At 38.5% G+C, this 23601-nt stretch overlaps 1 protein-coding gene across 2 annotated transcripts in view; it reads left to right on the plus strand.

Annotated features, from left to right (window-relative positions):
• The window catches only part of LOC126457064 (NFX1-type zinc finger-containing protein 1-like), a 443455-nt gene that overhangs the window by 281019 nt on the left and 138835 nt on the right, over positions 1-23601 (plus strand). For both annotated transcript variants that reach the window (XM_050093063.1, XM_050093062.1), the window contains exon 10: positions 21912-22169. In XM_050093063.1, coding sequence (XP_049949020.1) covers positions 21912-22169 — 258 coding nt within the window. The remainder of the gene's footprint in view (positions 1-21911; positions 22170-23601) is intronic.

Genomic DNA, 23601 nt, shown 5'->3' on the forward strand with positions numbered 1-23601 from the left:
CATTGAAACATTAACCACTATACCAACCTATAACTTGCACATAAGTACCTAAATAATAGAATGTTTGAACACAATATGCGAAAGATGGATTGTAAATAAATGATAGGTTCTTACCAGTATAAATGCTAGTTGCTTGTATACGAGTTATCAGTATATGAGTAGCTATGTGTACTGTAGTACACTATATGTATAAATATTATAAGTAGGTGTTCCATACACCTAATTCTAAGACAGGATAGTCAGAGAGAACTTTTTTCGAAAAATTATAGGATAGAAAAAGATAGAAAAAGATAGAAAAAACTGGTCAACAGAAAATGAAAACGTAAATTATAGAACAGTTAACTCAGGGCCTGTCAGATGGCACCTTGCCGAACTTGCTTAGGATTCAGGTTCTCCTAAGGACTTAAACCGTTTTATCATATCTATGTTATATATACCTTTGTCTTGGCCTGTTGTGGCAAGATTGTGGTATACACACTATCATGTATGGTCCACAATAGTTTGGAAAAAAATTATTAGTTTCGTTCTTTATATTGAAACTGTGATGATGAGATTGAACAAGCACTAACTCATCAGTATTAAACATTGGAGTATGTGCTTCAGTATTAAATTTGTGTACTCTCATATAGTATTAAATTTGTGTACTCTAATATGTGCATGTCCATGTGAACGCAGTCCTAGTGTCTTATGTCTTTCAAATTTTCTTTGAGTGTAGAGCGCCACTTAAATAATTTCAGAAATGGTTCTCCAACAAAGGTTATACTCATGATTTTTGCTAGATATACTCCAATAGCCATGTGTGATAATTAATTTGTCTTCACCTGAAATTCAGGAATTAGTTGTGCCCATGTAGTATGTTTTTCTAAACAATATGTTCTACATATTTTTCCCAGTTGTTTCATTACCCATTCACATGGGTTGGATTTCGGTTGGTATTTGATATAGCTACATGTCTCACTTCTTCCTATGTGAGAAACTCTTGTTAATTATAATTAGACTTGCTAGTAGAAGTTGGTGTAGAGCTAGCGGAATCAATTTTTTCTTGTACTTTTTGTTCTACGAACTCGTACAATCGTCCCTCCAAAGCAGCTAATGTCGTATGAGGATTGAAAGTTTCATTGAATACTGTACTTTGTCAGAGTATAACTACCCTTTCTTTAGTATCTGAGATTTTCTTGTTTACTGTTTTTAACTTTTAATGAATATCTGTAAAATGTTTGGCAGCTTCTTTGTGAACTAAATCACACTGATCGTTTATTTATTTTTGTAACTTCTAGAGTAAATCAGTGATTAATTGTTCTAACACAGAAATTTTATTTCCCTGTGTTGTTATTATACTTAGTATTACCTTTTTTTTTTTTTAGTATTATTAGCTTCATGTTGTATTTTATGCACAGCTAATTCTGCTTTAATTCTATCCCCTTGTGCCCTACACACTTCCGTTCTCTTGAAATTCAGCAACTAAAGCTGCCATATCTATTCCTTGTGTCTCAGATGCCATTTTATGTGTGGTGACTGGCACAGAACATTACAAAAATTATAAGTCTGAGTTTGCCACTAGTTAGCAGTTGTCACAAATTTTATAATTTTAAACATAGTTCATCTATGTCACTCGTTACCAATGTCCACTATGAAAAATCATACGTTTGTGTCAAAAATTTATGATTAGTACAGCTCACGAGACACCGTAACTGCATGCTACGGTCAGCCGCGCTTGAGGTGCTGGTATTCAGTGGACATATCTCATCGTTCAACTGTAGCAGGCTGCTACTCAAATGCTGTGATGTGGCCAGTGACATGTAACTGTGTGGCACCATTAACAGCATGCTAAGTTGAACTGCTCTCTTGAGGTCTATCAGTTGGTATAAAATTGATAGTCTTCTTCTAGGACTACAATATAAATTCTTTGTTGAAACTTGAATTGTCAGTGTGTGACTATTATTTACACTTTCGTAAACATGCACAATAATGTAATGGTTGACTCTGTTACTCAAGACAACCACAATTTATATCCTCCAATTATCCAAACATTTCTTCTTTTTCTCAAGTCAAACACAGATGTCTTCTTCTTTAATATTTGAATAATTTGAATATAACTGCATAGCTTGTGGAATGCTAGACTTTCTATTCTTAACTCTTGTTGTCCTTGACAAAAATGTATATTCTCAGATATTTTCATGAAATTGTCACATAAAACCTTCTTTTCGTCTCTTTCTTTGCACCTTATCTTCACATTCTTCACTGAAGTTACCAAATGAAATGTTTCGTTTTATTTTCCTAATAGGGGTGATAGGAGTGGCCTTCGGTTGCCACACAATATCAATGCTACAAGAGTGTTTCTACACAGTGCCGTTGATTATGAACAAGCTTCTCCCCCGTGGTCTACAATCCACAGCGTCAATGTTGTGAAAGACTTTTTCTTCTATCTAGTGGAATTAAACATCCTGGTTGATCTCAATGTATTTATTATTTCATACAATTTTAACTTCTTCTAAGTGATTGACAATATAGGCATAAAATTCTGATTATGTGTTTGCATGAATGCACCTCACGAGAGACTCTAACCAATTATTACAATAAAATCTGAGCATCAGCTGTCTTTTTGGCACTGATTCATTTGACATCATGGAGGTCACATAAACTCCATGCTCTTCAGTCTGCAGCCCTCATCACCGATAACACAAGATCGGTACGACTGTGATCTGCACAAACCATCAAAAACCTCCCAAAAATGGGGTACATCCTATCACTAACTATCTTAACCATCAACATCTTTCGTCGGCCAAGGATGTGGAATATTTCATTTTATTGGTGACATGTTACAATCTCACTGTCACTGTAAAGAAATTTCTAAAGAAATAAGACAACTACATAATGGGTGTAAAACAAAGCATAGAGCTATAGATAGAGAGATGTGGAATGAAACACATTTGGCTGCCAAGAGAGCAGTGTGTGAAGACTTAGATGACTACAGTAGCAGAATATTGTCAAATGATCTGTCACAGAACCAAAAGAAATTGTGGTCGTATGTGAAGGCTGTTAATGGCATCAGTGTGAATGTCCAATCTGTAGCGAATGAGACAGGAATTGAAATTGAGGCTAGCAAAGCAAAAGCTAAAATGCATATCTCCATTTTCAAATGTCACTTTACAAAGGACAGCCCAGGAGAACTGCCAAAATTTAATCCTCATACCACTGAAAGATGAGTGAAATCAGTATTAGTGTCAGTGGTGTTGAGAAACAGCTGAAATCGTTAAAATTGATCGAAGCTCCAAGGCCAACCAGAATTCCTGTCACATTCTATGTTGAATTTGTGGCTGAGTTAGCCCCTCTTCTAACTATAACTTTCGCAGATTCCTTGAACAAAAAACTGTGCCCAGTAGTTGGAAGAATGCAAAGATCACACTCGTTTACAAGAAGGGGAGTAGAAATGATCCACAATACTGTACAGTATCCTTGATGGGTCATTCCATATCAACTCACCTCTGCCTTCCAGCTTGACCATCTCAGATTTCATTGAAATTTTATGTGAACATTGGCACATGTCCCAAAAATGAACATCGCAAAAGTTTAACATTTGTCAAAACAATACTGTCTGAGACACAGTCATTTGCTTGACTTCATGCGCAACTTTGCGCATAGTGAGCGTGAATTTCTGTCAACTTTGAGCTGTTGTATCTCAGGCAATATTTTGTTGAAAGAAATTAAATTTGGCCATCTTGCACAACTTTGTGCATTCTCGTAAGAATAATAATGAAAAGAATTTTATGATCAATATTCAGCTAGAAAATTTGAGGCAAAGTCTCCCGAAAAAATTTACGCTCGAAAAAATGCCGAAGTTTGGCTTCTTCTGTCTCGGGAACTAAAGATACAATGAATGTGAAACTTGGTATACACACTATGTGATCAAAAGTATCCAGACACCCCCAAAAACAAATGTTTTCCATATTAGGTGCATTGTGCTGCCATCTATTGCCAGATACTCCATATCAGTGACCTCAGCAGTCATTCGACACCGTGAGAGAGCAGAATGGGGTGCTCCGCGGGACTCTTGGACTTCGAATGTGGTCATGTGATTGGGTGTCACTTGTCTCATACGTCTCCACGCAAGACTTGCACACTCCTAAACATCGCTAGGTCCACTGTTTCCAAAGTGATAGTGAAGTGGAATCGTGAAGGGACATGTACACCACAAAAGCGTACAATACGACCTCGTCTGTTTACTGGACAGAGACAGCAGACACTTGAAGAGGGTCATAATTTGTAATAGTCAGACATCTGTCCAGACCATCACAACGGAATTCCAGACTGCATCAGAATCCACTGCGAGTACTATGACAGTTAGGCTGGTGGTGACAAAACTTGGATTTCATGGTCAAGCGGCTGCTCATAAGCCACACATCATGCCGGTAAATGCCAAACAACACCTCGCTTGGTGTAAGGAGCATAAATATTGGATGATTGAACAGTGGAAAAACGTTGTGTGGAGTGACGAATCACAGTATACAATGTGGCAATCAGATGGCAGGGTTTGGGTATTGCGAATGACCAGTGAACGTCATCTGCCAGCGTGTGTAGTGCCAACAGTAAAATTCGGAGGCAGTGGTGTTATGGTGTGGTTATGTTTTTCATGGAGGGGGCTTGCACCCCATGTTGTTTTGTGTGTCACTATCACAGCACAGGCCTACATTGATGTTTTAAGCACCTTCTTGCTTCCTACTGTTGAACAGAAATTCAGTAACCCAACAACACAAGGGTCTCAAATACAAATTTTCATTTATTTGCCACTTTCCTGAGCTGATTAAGTTTAGCACGAAGTTGAAGAGTTTGTAAAAAGGTCAAAAATTTGAAATCATGGTTTTTAACCACAAAACACAGTGTATTTGATTATCCAGTGCAGGCTAACAATGCTAGATAATTTGAATGGAAGTTGGGCATGTAAATCGCGGCACGAAAAAATGTAAACTACAGATTCTTGTAACTCGTAAACATGTAATGAGGTTGAAACGTAATACACAGTAGCTCTGTAGCACAAGTATATCCATTCAACACAATGTTTTAAAATCCTTCCAGAACAGTGGTCTAATTTCTAATATGGGCTAACAATACTACATAAATTGAGGCAAAACAACCATAAAAAATCACACTGCGAATGAAATTTTAACTTTGGTTTCTTATGTCTCATTGATTAAATACATGATAAACTTGGGACACAAAAACTTAACAACATGAAGTTTTCTAATATAAAATATGATTCACACATAAAGTTTTCAAATATAAAATATAATTCACATACTGCCTTCCACATTTCTACAATGTCAGTTCAAAACTTGATTTTCGTAAGAATTCAAGAAATTGATAATGATCAATTTTCTAATAGAAAACTTGTTTTCAGTAACTGATTTCAAACTAATGACAGTTGAAAAGAGCATGTTTCTAAGCATCCAGAAAACCATGTTTGATTTGCCAAAGTGTGCTGACAGTATCTTAAACTGGCAGACAGCTTTTGAGAGAATGTACCACAGCAACAGGCTACATTGCGTGTTTCATTGCTTGTGGTTACTGTTTTTAAACTGACAAGTCATATCTCACTGCAGTGTGTTGGCCATGGTTACATTGTCATTACTGCTTCAAGATCATGAACCAGCAGCCCCATTGAACCAGCAGCCCCATTGCTATAGGGATTACGTAATACCAGCTGCAAGTGGGTCTCTTTACCCAAGTTCCCATGCCTCTAATTTGGTTTCTTAATTTATGTTCCAAAGCCATGTGGTGGTATCTGTGTACAAAGCTATTTGCTAAGTATATTATCTCCGGTCCCCAAATCTGCATTAGTGTCTCACATATGTGTCAAGCAAAAAGTAGTATTTCTTGATTTCTGAAAAGCATTTGAGTCAATACCACAACTACACTTATTGTCAGAAGTACAGTCATATGAGGTATCAAGTGAAATTTGTGACTGGATTGAGAACTTTTTGATAGGGAGGACACAGATTGTCATCGTGGATGGAAATTCATAATCAGATGTAGAAGTACCTTCGGGTGTGCCCCAGGAAGGTATGTAGGGATGCTTGCTTTTCATTTTGTATATCAATGACCTTGCAGACAACATTAATAATAACCTCAGACTTTTTGCAGATGATGCAGTTATCTCTGATGAAGCACTGTCTGAAAGAAACTGCATAAATATTCATTCAGATCGTGATAAGATTTCAAAGTGGTGATAGATCAGAAACTTGCTACAAATGTTCAGAAATGTAAAATTGTGCGCTTCAGAAAATGGAAAAAGTGTAGTATTCTGTGACTATAATATCAATGAGTCACAGTTTGAATCAGCCAACTCAATACAAATACCTGCTTGTAACAGTTTGTAGGGATATGGAATGGAATAATCACATAGGCTCATTTGCGGGTAAATCAGGTAGAAGACTTAAGTTTAGTGGTAGAATACTGGGGAAGTGCAATCAGTCCTCAAAGGAGATTACTTACAGATCACTTGTGCAAACGGTTCTAGAATATTACTCCAGTGTGTTGGACCCATACCAAATAGGACTAACAGAGAATATTGAACATGTACAGAGAAGGGCAGCACGAATGGTCACAGGTTTGTTTGGTCCCTGGCAGAGTGTCACAGAGATACTGAAGGAACTGGAATGGAAGACTCTTGAAGATAGATGTAAACTATTCTGAGGAATTCTAGTAACAAAGTTTCAAGAACCAGCTTTAAATGATGACTCTAGGAATATACTCTAAACCCCTAAGGGGGATTGTGAAGGCAAGGTTAGAATACAGTAATTACAGCACAGACAGAGGCATTCAAACAGTTGTTCTTCCTACACTCTATAAGTGAATGCCATGCACTTTAGTAGTTTGCTGGCTATGGGTGTAGATGTAAAAGTAGATATGCACAATATATAGTTACATCTTTTCTCTCTTTCATCTTCGATCCTGCAGATCCTGTGACAAAGATCTGTGGTGTGGAAGAATTTGGCTTAGGGTGTTGCACTTCTTGTGAGATTTTTCCATGAGCCAGATCACAATTCACATGCATATGATCATAATACTTCTCTTCTTGTAACTTTCTGCACTGGAAGCTGTGTTTCATATGTATAATAATCACTTGTATGGTTATGAGGCTGCTGATGGATACTGATTCATAGATGGAAGTGTGTGTTTTCCAATTAGCTCACTTAGTATCAGTCTCTATTAATCTTTTATGTGACCTTAATGAGATTTAAGAAAAAAATTAGCCCATTCTTTCACCTCTGTATGGCAGAACACATCAACTTGATTTTATCGCAGCCTCACATGCCTGAAGTGGAAAGAACTCCTTTCATCTGTGTCCATGCATCATTATAAATTTTTATTTGTTGATTGGAGCTCTGTATTCGGTCCTTGATTCGCCACAACATGAAAAGGTTCCTCCAGGGGCTTGTTAACTTCTAACCACCCTTGTGTCACACTTTTGTTACATAATAATGCTCTGTCTTCTGTCCTAAAAATTTTGATGTTTTGTGTGCAATCATGGTATTTTTTATTCTTCCCTTATATTCCTTATTAAAATTCCTTGCCATTTGATGCATCTGGCACATTCCCTCCTTGAGCTACATTAGGTAAGCACTGTATTCTGCACTTTGGCCAGATCATCCTGTAGGATCCCGGGATATTGCATACCCTCTCAAAAAATATCTAAAATGGGGTGACCCTAGTCAAAGAATGTGGTGTGATGATGTAGACAAAATTGACCCATTCAACCAAGTTTTTCTGTTTAGTTCCCTCATAAAGATATCGATATTGTGTTAGTGTTCTGTGTATTCTTTTGAGTGCTGCATTTGTCTACGGATGGTACGCACAAGGTTGAATCTTCTCAGTCTTTAGTAAATGAAAAAGTCTCATAGTATGTCAGTTGGGAAGTTTACCCCTTCTTGCTCAAGAATACTTGGGTATTCTGTAACTTACTTTCTGTACTGGCACTTGTGCTCGTGTCAACATCCTGTTGCTTATGGGCTATGCTAAGACATTTCATGAGAGCATCCTAAAACATTAAAATGTGTCTATTCCCTTTCTCCATTATCTGTATCTGTGGAATTTTGATCATTGTTGTGGAGATCGTAAAAGATAGGTCAGTCAGAGAACTGGCAACTATGTATCAATCATGAAGCACACAGCTGTCTTATGTGACCACCTTGCCACCCTGAAATGTCTGCAATACAAATTAATACACCCAAAATACAGTGCATAATCTTTTTATAAAAGTAAATGACAAATGAAGTTTTTAGATTCATTTCTTGTCATAGACTTCACTCAGTGATAAACAACTATTTGTGTGAGCTAACACAAGAGCATTTTTCCATTGACGTTGCAGCAGTGTAATATAAATAACTTGAAGAGAAACATATTATTTATTCTTCTCTTATGTACAGTGACTCTTACTTGGAATGAATGTAACATTTAAGTGATAAAACAAGTGCCATTAAAAGCAAGTATCAGTTTAGATGTCCATCGGACATTCAGTCGTTGATATTCCTAGGAGCAGTGTACAGCGTTACAGCGTGGAGGTCTCTTTCCTGTACTTGTGATGACATCAGACACAGCTCGACTACTCTCATCACCACCCAAGCCCAAAAGGAACACCTGAGACAGGCAAACCGAACAACAACAGAATGTGATCTGGAGTAACATTGATACTAAACAAATATAACTTTAATTATTGAGATGATGATCTTACCTAACTTCCAACCAAATTTCCACTAATTCAAAATTCATCATGCTTGTTCATTTATAGACAAGTGTGGTACAGGAATTTCCAACCAGCCAACTAACTTTAACCAGAATTATTACGATAAAATCATGGAAAACTTCATTCCCTCTCAATGTCTGAGACATTGCCTGAAGTTGAGCACTGCTGACAAGAGTCAGTGGCTGTACACCAGGGCTGTACAAGATATTCAGCAGAGTATTTTGACTCCACTGCAGTCGCAATGGAAAGATGATGGCATGGTATAACTGTTGATCATCTGTTTGAAGTGACTGCCGGAAGAGAACTGATTTTCTCCTGTTCTGTGGCTGGCGACCAACATTGTTAATCAATAGTAATGTGGTGCAGTTACAATTGCCTTTGAGCTGCTAAAGCTGATGTGTGTTTTCTCTGCCAATGACATTTCTTCATCCATCAATGCCAAAGTTGTAAGATCAAGTCCACTTAACTGTATCAATAGTTTATTTCTACTCTGTCACAAGAAAAGAGAGAAGCAAAGCAAACAAACATGGATTTATCAGTCAACTATTTCTAATGTACAAAGTATTCCATAATATTTATCACCAAGCAATGAGGAAAAAGTTACAGTCAGGGAGACGGACAAGCTGGATTTAGAAGTCTATATTGCACTATTGGCAATCTGCAAGTCTCACACATAGCCAGAGAACAATGCAGTGAATATGAATTTTGACTTTTGTTGGATTTATAGATTTTGAAAAAGCTTTAGACTCATTTTCAACCAAATCTGTACTGACAATTTTTCACAGACAAGGCACTCATTCAACATAAGTTAGTGTACTGATGAGTAGGTATATCAATGTCACAAATTGCATTTAGAGTTTTTAAGAATAGTGCGAAATTCAAAATTTAGAGAAGAGTCCTCCTATGAGATTTCATAATCCCAGAACAACCACTCTGTGTGTTCTTAGAGGAAGTTTTCAGTTTCTTAACATGGATAAATGAAGATGGAATATATCTGAATTGCCTTCGTTTTGCTGATAACGGTGTACCGTTTGCCTCTAGTGGAGATAAATCACAAGAAATTAAGGAAGTTAATAGAACAGGTTTTAGTGTAGACCTGAAAATCAGTTTCAGTACATGGTCCAGTGACATGAATGTGAACATCTGTCAATACTGAACACCCACTTCTGTAGTGTGGACATCTAGTAAGAGTGTCAGAGAGATTCTGCAAGGTGCGAATAGGTATGTGGAGCCATAGTAACTCCAGCACCATGGCCAGCTCCGCCAGGTTTCTTGGTGGAGGATCCATGGTGCAAACAGCCTAATTGACGTGGTCCCACAGATTCGTGATTGGGTTTTAATCCAGGGAGTATGGTGGCCGAGGGATTACAGTAAGCTCATCCTGCTGCTCTTTGAACCACACACATACACTGCAAGCTGTGTGACTCGTTGCATTGTCATGCTGGTAGGTGCCATCCAGCCGAGGTTCAAATGGTTCAAATGGCTCTGAGCACTATGGGACTCAACATCATTGGTCATCAGTCCCCTAGAACTTAGAACTACTTAAACCTAACTAACCTAAGGACATCACACACATCCATGCCCGAGGCAGGATTTGAACCTGCGACCGTAGCGGCCACGCGGTTCCAGACTGACGCGCCTAGAACCGCACGGCCACACCGGCCGGCTCCAGCCGAGGAAAAAACAAACTGCATGTATGGGTGGATGTGGTCCCCAAGGGTAGATGCATACTTCTGTTAATCCATTGTGCCTTCCAAAATGACGAGATCACTTAGGGAATGCCACCAAAACATTCTGCAAACCTTAACACTCCCTCCTCTGGCCTGGACCCTTAGGACGATTGTCGCAGAGCCATTTCTGCTTCGTGACAGCAACTGAAATTTTTTCCACGTCACCCCAACATGCTTTATACGCCCTCCAGTGTCAAGCGTTTCCACGTGCTGTCTGTGTCTGGTTACGGCACGCTGACATTGAACATAGTGTGAAGATAACATTACAGGCAGATATACAATTTTTTTTTGTATTTTACAATATTTTCTTTTACTTCTTTCCTGCTTTATTTTTCTCATACATGAAAAAGGTTATTTCAGTATGAGTTTTGTAAATATAATTCTTTGTGTAATTATGTTTCTGTTTCCATAATGTAGTTGTTAAGAATCTGATTGCCATTTTCAATTGTTCTGATGTTGTATACTTTCTTATCTGCTAACGTATTATTTGAGTTCATTTTCTGTGGACACAATATGAAATTATGATTTTGTATAAAGCTGTTAATCAGTATGATCAGAATTTTTGAAAATGTTATGTGAAGCGGAATCATATGAGAAGTAGAAATAGAAGGCATCAACAAAGAGTTGGGAGTGAGAAGAAGAGACTGGAGTTGATTGTTGTGCCACATAATACTGCTACACATTGTTTTCGTGGCTGGTGAAAAATGTCAGTGTTTGGAGAGTGCTAAATGTGTACTATGATTAAGCAACTAGTTACTTTACGTGTCATGTTGCTCATTTGCAGGAACTGTGTATTGACTCATTAAATATACAACTTTGATATGCAGACCGGCAAGCTTGTGCATGCCATAAAGATACTGTTTTTGACTGTAGAGAGCACAAACTGTTTGTTGTGTCTAGACAAGACAGCCTAGACACAATGAGAGGTAGCCGAAAGGCACGCGTTTAGCTAAAGCAGGATGGCGTGAGGTCTGAAACAGGATACGTAATGAATGCTATAAAGAAAAGTACGTAGCTTCTGTAATACTTAACTTTAATCCATCCTTTTTGGTACATCTGGAGATTGTGGCGATACAAGTGAGACTCTTTAGATACATGCAATGTTACTAATGGCGCCTTGCTAGGTCGTAGCCATTGACTTAGCTGAAGGCTATTCTAACTATCTGCTCTGCAAATGAGCGAGTCTTTGTCAGTGTAGTCGCTAGCTACGTCGTCCGTACAACTGGGGCGAGTGCTAGTCCGTATCTCAAGACCTGCCTTGTGGTGGCGCTTGGTCTGCGATCACACAGTGGCGACACGCGGGTCCGACATGTACTAATGGACTGCGGCCGATTTAAAGCTACCACCTAGCAAGTGTGGTGTCTGGCGGTGACACCACACTGTTTAGTGCATACCATGGACTGTAGGATGGAACAGAAAATGTGGTTACACATTTTTATGTCATATACGAGGTCTGTTCAAAAAATTCTGGAACATTTGTAATTTTGCGCCAATGTTGTGTAGGTGCAAAATTCAGTTGGCATCCCTGCACACATTTGTGTTTAATGTGTATTGTGTCTGTTATTAGTTATTGTTCAGTGCTGTATTGACTAGAAAATTGTATCGCAAAGTTTATGAATTTCGAGATGGCAGAGTTAGAGGAGCAATTCAACTGCATTAAATTTTGCACGAAACTCGAGAAAACCCTTACAGAAACATAATAAATGATGCAGGAAGCCTATGGTGATGTGTGCTTATGCCATACTTGGTGCTACAAATGGTTCACATAGTTAAAAGATCTCCGGACGGAAGTTAAAGGTGACCCTCATTCAGGACGCCCTTCGATGTCTACCAATGATCCTCATGTGAGGAACATCAATGAAATTATGGGTGCCAATTGAAGATTGACTATCCGAGAAATTGCAGAAGAATGTAACATTTCAATTGGATCATATCATGAAATCCTGACACAGCATCTTGAAACGCATCGTGCTGCCGCCAAGTTCATTTCACTGCTCATGAGTCAAGACCAGAAAGACCTTCACCTCACAATCTGTGAAGACCTTTTGGATCATGCAAATGACAATGATAAGTTCCTTAAGAGAATCATAACTGGTAATACGATGTGGATCTACAGTTAATGTGTTGAGACCAAAGTTCAAGCACCACAATGGGTCAGGAAAGGTTCTCCAAGACAAAAAAAAAGCTCATCAGGTCAGGTCAAATGTCAAAGTCATGCTGATAGTTTTGTTTGACTTTGAAGGATTAGTACATCATGAATTCGTGTGACAGGGACAAGTTGTTAATCACTGGTACCATAGGGATGGGTTGTAATGCCTGTGAGAAAATGTGAGAAGGAAATGGCCTGAAATGTGGTGACACAATTCATGACTTTACATAACAATAACGCACCCACACATTCCTCCCTGTTGTGCGTGACTATTGCACAAAAAACGAAATCACTGTGCTGCCTCATCCTTCATTCTCTCCAGACCTTTTCTCTGCAGCCTTTTTTTATTTCTAAAGTTGATAACCCCATTGAAAGAATGGAGATTTGCAATGATAGACAAGATAAAAGAAAATTCACAGACGGCGCTTCGCGCAGTCCAGCAAGAGCCATATCAAGACTGATTCCGGAAGTGAAAACGGCATTGGGAGTGGTGTATCAATTGAGGAAGAGAGTAGTTTGAAGGAGACCATGCACAATAAGTAAAAGGTAAGTGCAGTAAAATTTTGTGGGCCAAGTTCCAGAATATTCTGAACAGATGTTGCATTGATATGAAGAACTTAACTGTGAATATATGATGTGCTGATTGCTGCATAATTGAAGTGATTGTGTAGACAGTTGCGCACAGTACTTATTGTTCTGTTTGAACAACAGACTAATGATTTATAGTACAATTGACTTGATTTACTTTCGTAATACATATAGATATACTGTGAAAAGTACCGCAGCACAATTGTAAACCATACATCTGCAAACTGTGGCTAATGTATGTAACAAACATTATGACATCAGGTTATGTTATGCTTTAATGGGAAGAAAAAGTCTTATGTTTGTCACAGCATTTAGATACACAAATTGGAATTAATTCTGCCATCATCAAGCATTCCTGTTAGATTTGTAACAGGTGCCCCTGATTCAGGAGCTCAGTAAGACAATGCCACTTATTGGATTACATGCTCAATGATCATGGACTAACGAGGAGGATGCTGACAACTCGCTGACAGCATCAGCCAAGTGGAAAGTGTTTTGAAAGAACATTGACTGAGGGAAAGTACAAACAATATTATTCAAATCATGCTGTAAAAGCTCAGTATGCATAAGCAAGAGAAACTTTTCATGGTGATTAATTTTACATAATTGTCGTATTGGAATTTTGTTTGATTTCTCATTCAATAATAATGTTCATAACGGTAGTTAAAACCTAATTTCGTCCATAAACTTATTTCTTTCCATAATCATAACAATTTTGCAAACTCATTGGCTTATGTCATAGTCCGTATTATTGCAGACAATTGCTGTCAGTACTAAGGAGGTGAAAGTTAAAACAGTTGTATTCCCTTTCATTTGGTTTTAACTGCCAATGTTGCTTTGTTTACATATTTTGTAAGTGTTTAGCTACATTTGCGTGTTTTTTGTTTCGCATTTGATCTGATGCGAGTTATTGTGCTCTGCCAATGGATTTTGTGTACTGTGCATTAAGTGCCATTGCATTGTTAGGTATAAACTCATCATGAATTGTCCAATTTGTTTAGGGGAATATTTTATCAGTGCTAATCTCTTTGATCTGAGCTAATGGGTGATTATTCATAATGTTGTAGGTTTGGGTTAATTCCTTGCATGTGTGAATGTAGTGTTCAGCCAGTTTGAAGAAAAGTAAGTATTCCTGGCTCCAGTTAACTCCTGGACATCATAAATTTAGGGGAGATGGATTAGAGTATCGTCAGTCTTAGTAGTTGCACAAGGTGGTCAGTTCAAGCTCAATTGAGATTCAAGGAGGTGCTGCTTCGGATGACACAGTTACATTCCGTGATACATTCAGAACTGTTATCGCCACAATAGGCAGTGTTCACATGAATGTGACTCGACCATGTACCATAAAGATACTGTGTGACCTTAACCTATTGGGAAGAAAATAATGCAAATTAACTATGTGAAAATAAAACTCTGTGATGTCTTTCGGTTACGACAGCAAAAGAAATAAAAGGATATGAAGTACTTTTGGTAAATTAAATATGTTTTTCAAATTTAACCTTTTGATGTATTTGAAATAATATGAAGTGCTTTTGGTAAACTAAATATATTTTTCAAATTTAATCTTTTGATGTATTTGATGTGTCAGTTAAGATATGCTCATGTAGTATAAACTTTTAATTGTGAAAACCATTTAAAAATTGTGGGTTGCTCTATGAGGCATGGTGCAATATTTGTCAGGAATTACAAGGGGAAACAGGAGAACAAACAAATGTATGGGGAAACAGAGTGGAATCAAAAACATAATTGTGACTGTAATGAAAACAAAATGCAGGTGACTAGGATATGTAAGCAGTTGAATATTTGATACATGGATGAAGGAAATTCTTCCCTGGTTTGAAGAGGCAAGAAAAGCCAGAGATGACAATCTGTCAGAATTTGAGCACGTAAAATTGGAAAACATGCAGGGGTAATGTGAATGCATGTGTAACTGAAAACTATAATGAATGGAAAAGTCTACTGGAGGGTTTTATTGATTACTATCTGGTTGCTCATCTTTAATACAATTTGAAAATCCAAGTGCAGCTCTACCGAAAAAATATGTTGGAAGTGTCTGACACCTTTACTCCCCTCTATTTGCCCCCTCTCCCACTTTTTAAGTACATGTTGTTTCCACTTGATACTTAGGATCAAACCAGACAAAGCTGACTATGTCCGAAACAGTGGCTCTCCAGATAGAACTAACCACTTGAGAAGTTTGACCTTGTTTAGTGTCATGTATTACCAGAAACTTAAGGTGCTTAAACATGAAAGGAACTATGAATGGAATCGAGGGAATAAAGACAGCTTATATTGGTAGGAAACCTCAGTTAGTTGTGTGGAGGCAAGAGATCCCAAAGGGTAATGCATTGCTTGCTCTGTGTCAGTGTCAGTGACTATGGAGAAGTAGGATCCTGTCAATGCATAAATGCAGTTTATGACGTTACAGGTGTTTCTAGATTAACCCTTTGAGTGCTTCAGATGGGAAATCCTGCCACACCCCACCATTCTGCAAGGGCTGTACACATCATTAGCCACTGCAGTGGTATTTCCCATGGGTGCTGCAGACGACATTCATCATCTCGGCGTGGCCGGTACCTTAATCTCAGAGACGGCTTTTACCATCAGCCAGTTCCACTACTTATGGTTCTGCAGACATCTATAGCCAGTCAGCAGCATTTCCAGCAATTGCTGTTTGACTTTCGTGCTAGCTGGTTCATGTGATCATCTGTATTCTGCTTCTGTGGTGTTGTTAAGCTTTCAGCAGTATTTCTGTCGGATTTCACTTTTGATAGAATGAAATTTTCACTCTACAGCGGAGTGTGCGCTGATATGAAACTTCCTGGAAGATTAAAACTGTGTGCCGGACCGAGACTCGAAGTTGGGACCTTTGCCTTTCGCGGGCAAGTGCTCTACCAACTGAGCTACCCAAGCACGACTCACGCCCCGTCCTCACAGCTTTACTTCTGCCAGTACCTCGTCTCCTACCTTCCAAACTTTGCAGAAGCTCTCCTGGGAATCTTGCAGAACTAGCACTCCTGAAAGAAAGGCTATTGCGGAGACATGGCTTAATCTGCCAGGAAGTTTCACTGTTGCTGTTTGACATTCACGCTAGCTGGTCCATGTGATCATCTGCATCTGCATTCTGCCTTTGTGTGTGTGTGTGTGTGTGTGTGTGTGTGTGTGTGTGTGTGTGTGTGTGTGTGTTGTTTAGCTTTCTGTCTATTCATCAGGATTTTTAGGGAGCACATTGGCGTGGTTGCACTGATGAAGAAATACTGTATATACTCACAAGGGGTGACAGTGACTGTGAGTGTGGCATCTTCAGAGACTGTACTGATTTTAATCATTCTTCAGAAGAATATTGTAGTAATGTTTGTCCACATTCACCTAGTAGAGCTCACCAGATTCTGAAAGTGAGGATGAATCGATCCGCAGAAGTCCACACCTTAAGTGACAAATTTGACTGGCAAAAGTGTGATTTCAGTCCAGCACTGCATGCATTTGATAACTCTTCCTCAGTACATAATTGCCAACTAGCACCTGATTTTTCGTGCTACTTCAATTAGAAAATCTGATGAAATTTATAGCACTTAAAACAAAGTGATTTTACACTTTCACCATGGCAAATACTTCGGACTCAGTTCATTCTCGACTGTCCATCTGGAAAGATACTGGTTTTAAGGAACTGTATTGCTTCATTGGTATTTGGCTTCTCTTGGCCTGTGTTAAAAAGTTGAGAATATTGGGAAATTGGTCCAGAGATGTACTTCTGAGCACTCCAATTTTTGGCAAATTTATGTTCCTTTTAAGAATTTTGCATTTTAGTGATAACTCTGCCAATCGTGGAGGTGACAGTGTGTTTAAAATTAGGAAAATAATTGATGCAGTTCGTATTGCATTCCACAGTGTGTTTAATCCATTCAAAATGCCCGTGTTGATTAGAACTTATTGTTGTTTAAAGATCACTTATCTTCTAAACAATTTATTACTTTGAAATGAAGTAGATTCGGAATCAAGCCATTTATGTTGTGCTACTGTAAAATGGGATATGTCTTGGATTTCACTGTATACACAGGACTAACAACAGAAATTGAAGTCCATAATTTGTGGAAATCCGGCAGTATAACGGCAACATTAATGAAGCTATACTGTGAACGTGGACATACTCTGTATGTTGACAATTGGTATACAAGTCCAGACTTGTTCCTCTGGTTGCAAAACCATAGGATAGCAGCCTGCGGTACTGTATGTAGCAGGAGGCGCAATTTTCTGAAGCTACAGAAGAAATTGAAATGAGGAAAAGTTGAATTTATATCATCTGACACAATGCTTGCCATCAAGTGGTGGAACAAGAGTGAAATGTTGATGTTGACTACATGTAACACCACAGAAATGTGTTACACAGGAAAGAAAACAGGATGACTAGTGTGAAAGTAATGAGGCCTCAACTTGTTGTCGGCTACAATGCAAGTATGGACGCAGAAGACCACTCTGACATGCTTTTAAGCTCAGTTGGAATTTGCGTAAAATTATACAAAAAGATTTTTTTGATGTTGTGGACCATTGTGTTTCGAATGCTCGCACTCTTCATAGATCAGTTACAGCCAGAAAGATACCATTAGCAGATTTCCATTTATGTCTGGTACAAAACTTGTGGAACAATTTGCTACTGAACAAAGAATATATAAGAAAAGAAGATGCTCTGATCATGAGAATCATGTGTGCTTTACTAGAAGGCACTTTCCAAATGTCATTCCAAGTGATCAGTCCAAGAAATGCAGACTATGGCATAGATGTGCAGTCTGCTCAAAACAGAATGTGTGCCAAGAAACAAAATATGAATGCAAAATATGCAGTATACGCTAGTGTGTTGTAGCATACCTCACACAGAATAACTTTAGCCAAGTTGGTACATCTGGAAGATGAAATTCATCCCTTACATCTGAAAAAATCATTTAAAAATTTAAAAAATAAAAATGTACAAAAATAACTTCACCATTTTCGGTTCAAAGCTTGTATGAGAAAGAAGAATGGGAAATATAACAGTGCATATAAATAAAAATAAAACTAAATAAAAACACATAATTATATGAGCTTAAAGAGCCTGTACAGGTGAGTTACTGTGCTGACAAGCACCTTATGTACGAACATGTGAAACATCCAGTCTGTGCCAACAAACACAGACTGCATACTTCAAGTCCAGTACCATAATGAACAAAATGAAAAAAGAATTATTCATATCAATTGTTTCAATTGTGAAAATCCCATAGAAAAAACCTCTTTCAGTATTTCTAGAATTTTCCAGGTAACTTTTTCAAACTTTTCTTTCAAACAAATCTTGCCTTAATAATTATGAACGCAAAAAAAAAAAAAAAAATGAATCATCCAAATTGGGTAAGCCATTTTTGAATTTTAGTGAGACAAATATAAAATGAAGGTTAACTTCATTAGACAATGGTCAGTTGAGTTTTCTGATGCACAAAAAGTCATTAGGAATTAAAGGTGATGTTTAATTAGGTAGTGTGGAAACTTTAGTATTTCCCTATCGAATTCTGAAGCAAAATGTATATGTCCTCATTTATTTTTATTTTATAATTTCAATTGTGTCCCGTATAAAAAGAATTTAAAAACGTTGACTTTTTGGTTTGAAGTTTCCCTGGGGATAATTTATTGGGTTAATGAGCTCAAAATATAGTGATTAGCTTCAAAAGTATGTCTCGGCATCAAAACACTTCCCTCAATAGTTGTTTCCGAGCGAATTACGAGGTGCATTCAAGTTCTAAGGCCTCCAATTTTTTTTTCTCCAGACTGGAAAGAGATAGAAACATGCGCATTGTTTTAAAATGAGGCCGCGTTCATTGTCAATATGTCCCAGAGATGGCAGCACCGTACGGCAGATGGAATTTTACCGCCAGCGGCGAGAATGAGAACTGTTTTAAATACTTAAAATGGTGACGTTTTCCTTACTTGAACACCGTGCAATCATTCGTTTTCTGAATTTGCATGGTGGGAAACTAATTGAAATTCATCGACAATTGAAGGAGACATGTGGTGATGGAGTTGTGGATGTGTCGAAAGTTAGTTCGTGGGTGCGACAGTTTAATGAAGGCAGAACATCGTGTGACAACAAACCGAAACAACCTTGGGCTCGCACAAGCCGGTCTGACGACATGATCGAGAAAGTGGAGAGAATTGTTTTGGGGGATCGCCGAATGACTGTTGAACAGGTCGCCTCCAGAGTTGGCATTTCTGTGGGTTCTGTGAACACAATCCTGCATGACGACCCGAAAATGCGAAAAGTGTCATCCAGGTGGGTGCTACGAATGCTGACGGACGACCACATGGCTGCCCGTGTGGCATGTTGCCAAGCAATGTTGATGCGCAACGACAGCATGAATGGGACTTTCTTTTCGTCGGTTGTGACAATGGATGAGACGTGGATGCCATTTTTCAATCCAGAAACAAAGCGCCAGTCAGCTCAATGGAAGCACACAGATTCACCGCCACCAAAAAAATTTCGGGTAACCGCCAGTGCTGAAAAAATGATGGTGTCCATGTTCTGGGACAGCGAGGGCGTAATCCTTACCCATTGCGTTCCAAAGGGCACTACGGTAACAGGTGCATCCTACGAAAATGTTTTGAAGAACAAATTCCTTCCTGCACTGCAACAAAAACGTCCGGGGAGGGCTGCGCGTGTGCTGTTTCACCAAGACAACGCACCCGCACATCGAGCTAATGTTACGCAACAGTTTCTTCTTGATAACAACTTTGAAGTGATTCCTCATGTTCCCTACTCACCTGACCTGGCTCCTAGTGACTTTTGGCTTTTTCCAACAATGAAAGACGCATTCCGTGGCCGCACATTCACCAGCCGTGCTGCTATTGCCTCAGCGATTTTCCAGTGGTCAAAACAGACTCCTAAAGAAGCCTTCGCCGCTGCCATGGAATCATGGTGTCAGCGTTGTGAAAAATGTATACGTCTGCAGGGCGATTACATCGAGAAGTAACGACAGTTTCATCGATTTCGGGTGAGTAGTTAATTAGAAAAAAAATCGGAGGCCTTAGAACTTGAATGCACCTCGTATTGCGCTAGTACAGATGAACGTCACTGATCGTTATGGATGCTCCAGTATTTACATCATAAGTTACATACAAAAAGCTGATAATTAAGCATCTTAAGTATCAATATGTCAAATAAAACTCTGATGTATGCAGAGACCTTATGATGTTTCGCAAGAACTAATTACAACTGAAAGAAAGCCTTTGGTGAGGAGTTACATGTTAGCAGCATAAACAGTTTGTGTACATTGCGTCTGTCAAGCACTTTATCTCCAGATTCAAAGCTATGGAATAAGCATCCAGATACACTGTGCTTATTTGTAATGTTGGTGATCACACTGAGACTGCCAGTGAGTTGTGACCGCCCTGGTGCCATATACCGAGCACAGGGCGAGGTCGGCCAAGTGAAGAGCTCAGGCACAGACAGCAGTCCACAGAGATGGCTATTAGTGCAGGTAAATGAATTAGGTGACCTCAAGGGTATGCTTGACATGGCCAGCCAGATGTGCACCTGCAGCAGCCAAAGGGTTAAATGTTGGGAAAGATAGATGGACTTCAGCAAATTGGAGAACACAAGTTGTTCTAGTTCATTGGTGTACACTAGATCTTGAAAATCTTCATTCAAATTAGCCAAGAACTTTACATCATTGCGGTCATTGTGAAGGTGATCTCATCACATGATGAGTCAGATATGTCACTTCTCAACATATTTCCAGAAAACTGACTTCTTGTAACTGTTGTTAGTCTCATCTGCTTGTTATGTCACTGAAGAACTGGCAGTGTCAGCCGACTAATCAACTGACAGCTATCACTCTCTCAAATTCATAGTATACTAACAGATTCAAGGCTTTGGTACCCTCATCTCATCGCAAAAGTTTTGCAACTGTCAGTGCGCTTCATCAGTTAGTAGAACAATAAACTGCCAGCCCTCCCTCAACTCTTTCTTATATCTAACAGATTTAAGGCTTTAGAATGTTACTGTAGGACATGGCTCCCCATCTCCTATCAAAAATTTTACTATTATCTGAGGACCTCAACTCATAAAAGTACTAGGACATTTTATTGGGGAATAATCAAATATGATAATCGTATGCTCACTTAAAAGGTCAGGAAACTGTGGTCCGATAAGTGAGCAAATGTGCTAACCATCATTCATATTTTCTCAATTTCTGTTGAGTGATCATTTCATTAGGGACATTTTATTGTATGAGACAGTTCACAACAATAGCTGCTACAATATAAATATCCTAGAGATGGAGACAACTAGTTGCCTGTTATGACTGTCAGCCCTCTTAGCCATATTTCAATCGTTTCAGTTTTAGGTTGTGATTTGGTACTTCAAAATAACTTTATTTCCATTCTAATTTCTGTACTGGGTATTACTCAGTCAGTTACAGCAAATGACCTGGTTACGGCACACTTACTAGTTAATGAAGTCCCGTTGATTCAGTTTTGCTTTCTCAGAACTGAATGCTTGCATTGTAGATAAATACTAATGCTGTATCCATCGGGACACTTCACAAGTAATTGTGCTGTAGTGAAATTATCATAGTGATTTCCAAGACAATTTTTTAATATGTAGTTAGGTTTCTAGAAAACACTATATTAAAAAATGACAGTTTTATTTTTTTTGGTCATGTTCATTAGTTAATTTCCTTTACAGTACAAATGTTATAAACAGTGTGAAAAAAGTAATTCTGGTTGCAAAAGGAATCATAAGTGCAACAAAAGATGTTATGAGGACTGTGGAGAGTGTGCTGTAGAAATCCAAGTGCAGCTGAGCTGTGGACACACCCATAAGATACGTTGTAGTACTGATCCATCTGAAGTGAAATGTGACAGAGACTGCAAACGCACAATGGCATGTGGACACGTGTGTCATCGTCTGTGTTTCCAGCCGTGTGAAGGCTGCAAAGTTAAGGTGAGAGTCTGTGTATAGTCCAATAAATGGCTGAATTACATTTGATAGTGAAATAACATTTTTATTGCTATTTGAATTTCCTGATACTTAGTAGAGCACTATATAACAGAATGATATAAACCATTCTTAATTGAAAAACATAAATATACATATTCATCTTGAGGTTAAAGCTCACTTCTGTTCTGTTTGCTTTCAAGTAAATCTCTTTTGGAATGGGATTATGTCTTGAACAAACACAGTTTATTCTTTTCACCCGTGCCTGTTGCGATAAATTTTAACATCAACAATGGGTTTGTTTTATTTACTATCGAGTAATAGTCAAATTTGGTTTTATGGCTATTATATTCACAATATTTTAACAAAATGTGTACCATAATAACACTTACTGTTCATGTAGTTATGCGTCATCTGCACTACAGATAATATTTTGGTACAGTTAGTCATCTGCAGCTGACAGAATTTTGCTGCAGCATATTACTTACGAGAACATACATGTTAGCCCCAAAAGGATAAATTGGTTTTTTGGTCTGTTTGCATATGCTTGGTGTGATATTGCTAGAGTTAATTACTTCTTAATGTTTGTTTGCTAGGTTATTATAATTGTTTTTGAAAATGTTTTTGCTTAGTAGTTGTCAGGACAGCCTAGAACAAAAACTGAATCTAATCTACGAGTTTTGTACCAAAAGTAAGGTTCCCATTTTTTTTACAAATAAAAAACATTGTTTGTTGTTATTAATTTATACATCATTGAAAAGCTTACACCTATGTCTATTTTTCAACACAGTTTCCATTTTTTATGACTCACTTTTGAAGACAGTGCTCCAGCTTTTGTAATCCTAAGTCAAACAAGTCTCCTGCCAACCTATTGAGGAAGCGTGTGACTTCTGCTCGGACTTCATCATCATTCTTGAAGCGTTTGCGATCTAAGTGTTCCTTTAGCTTGGGGAAGAGGTGAGAATCACTGGGGGCTAAGTCCGGGCTGTACAGGGGACAGGGCATACCAGTGCACTTAAATTTCTGCAAAAGCTCCTGTGATTGACAAGTGACGTAGGTTTGAGTGTTGTCGTGAAGAAGCACTACTCCCTCCGTCAGTCGTCCTATCTGGCGATTGTGGATTGCTCGCTGGAGTTTGGTCAGTGTTTCACAATATCTGTCTGAATTTATTGTCATCCCAGGTTGAGATCAATGAGAAGTACCCCCTTCTGATCCCAAACCACAGTCGCCATAACCTTTCCTGCCGAGTGCGTTTCTTTGAACTTCTTTGGTGGTGGTGAATCAGAGTGACACCACTGACGAGATTGTTGTTTTGTTTTGGGGGTGTAATGAAACACCCACACTTCATCTTCCATGATGATTGAGTCCAATAACTTCTCCTTGTTGCCTCCTCCCTCACATTGTTAAAGAAACTTGTGAGCAAAGTCAAGGCGTTCTC

This window comes from Schistocerca serialis, chromosome 2 (assembly GCF_023864345.2).
Source record: "Schistocerca serialis cubense isolate TAMUIC-IGC-003099 chromosome 2, iqSchSeri2.2, whole genome shotgun sequence".
Classification (NCBI taxonomy): Eukaryota; Metazoa; Arthropoda; class Insecta; order Orthoptera; family Acrididae; genus Schistocerca; species Schistocerca serialis.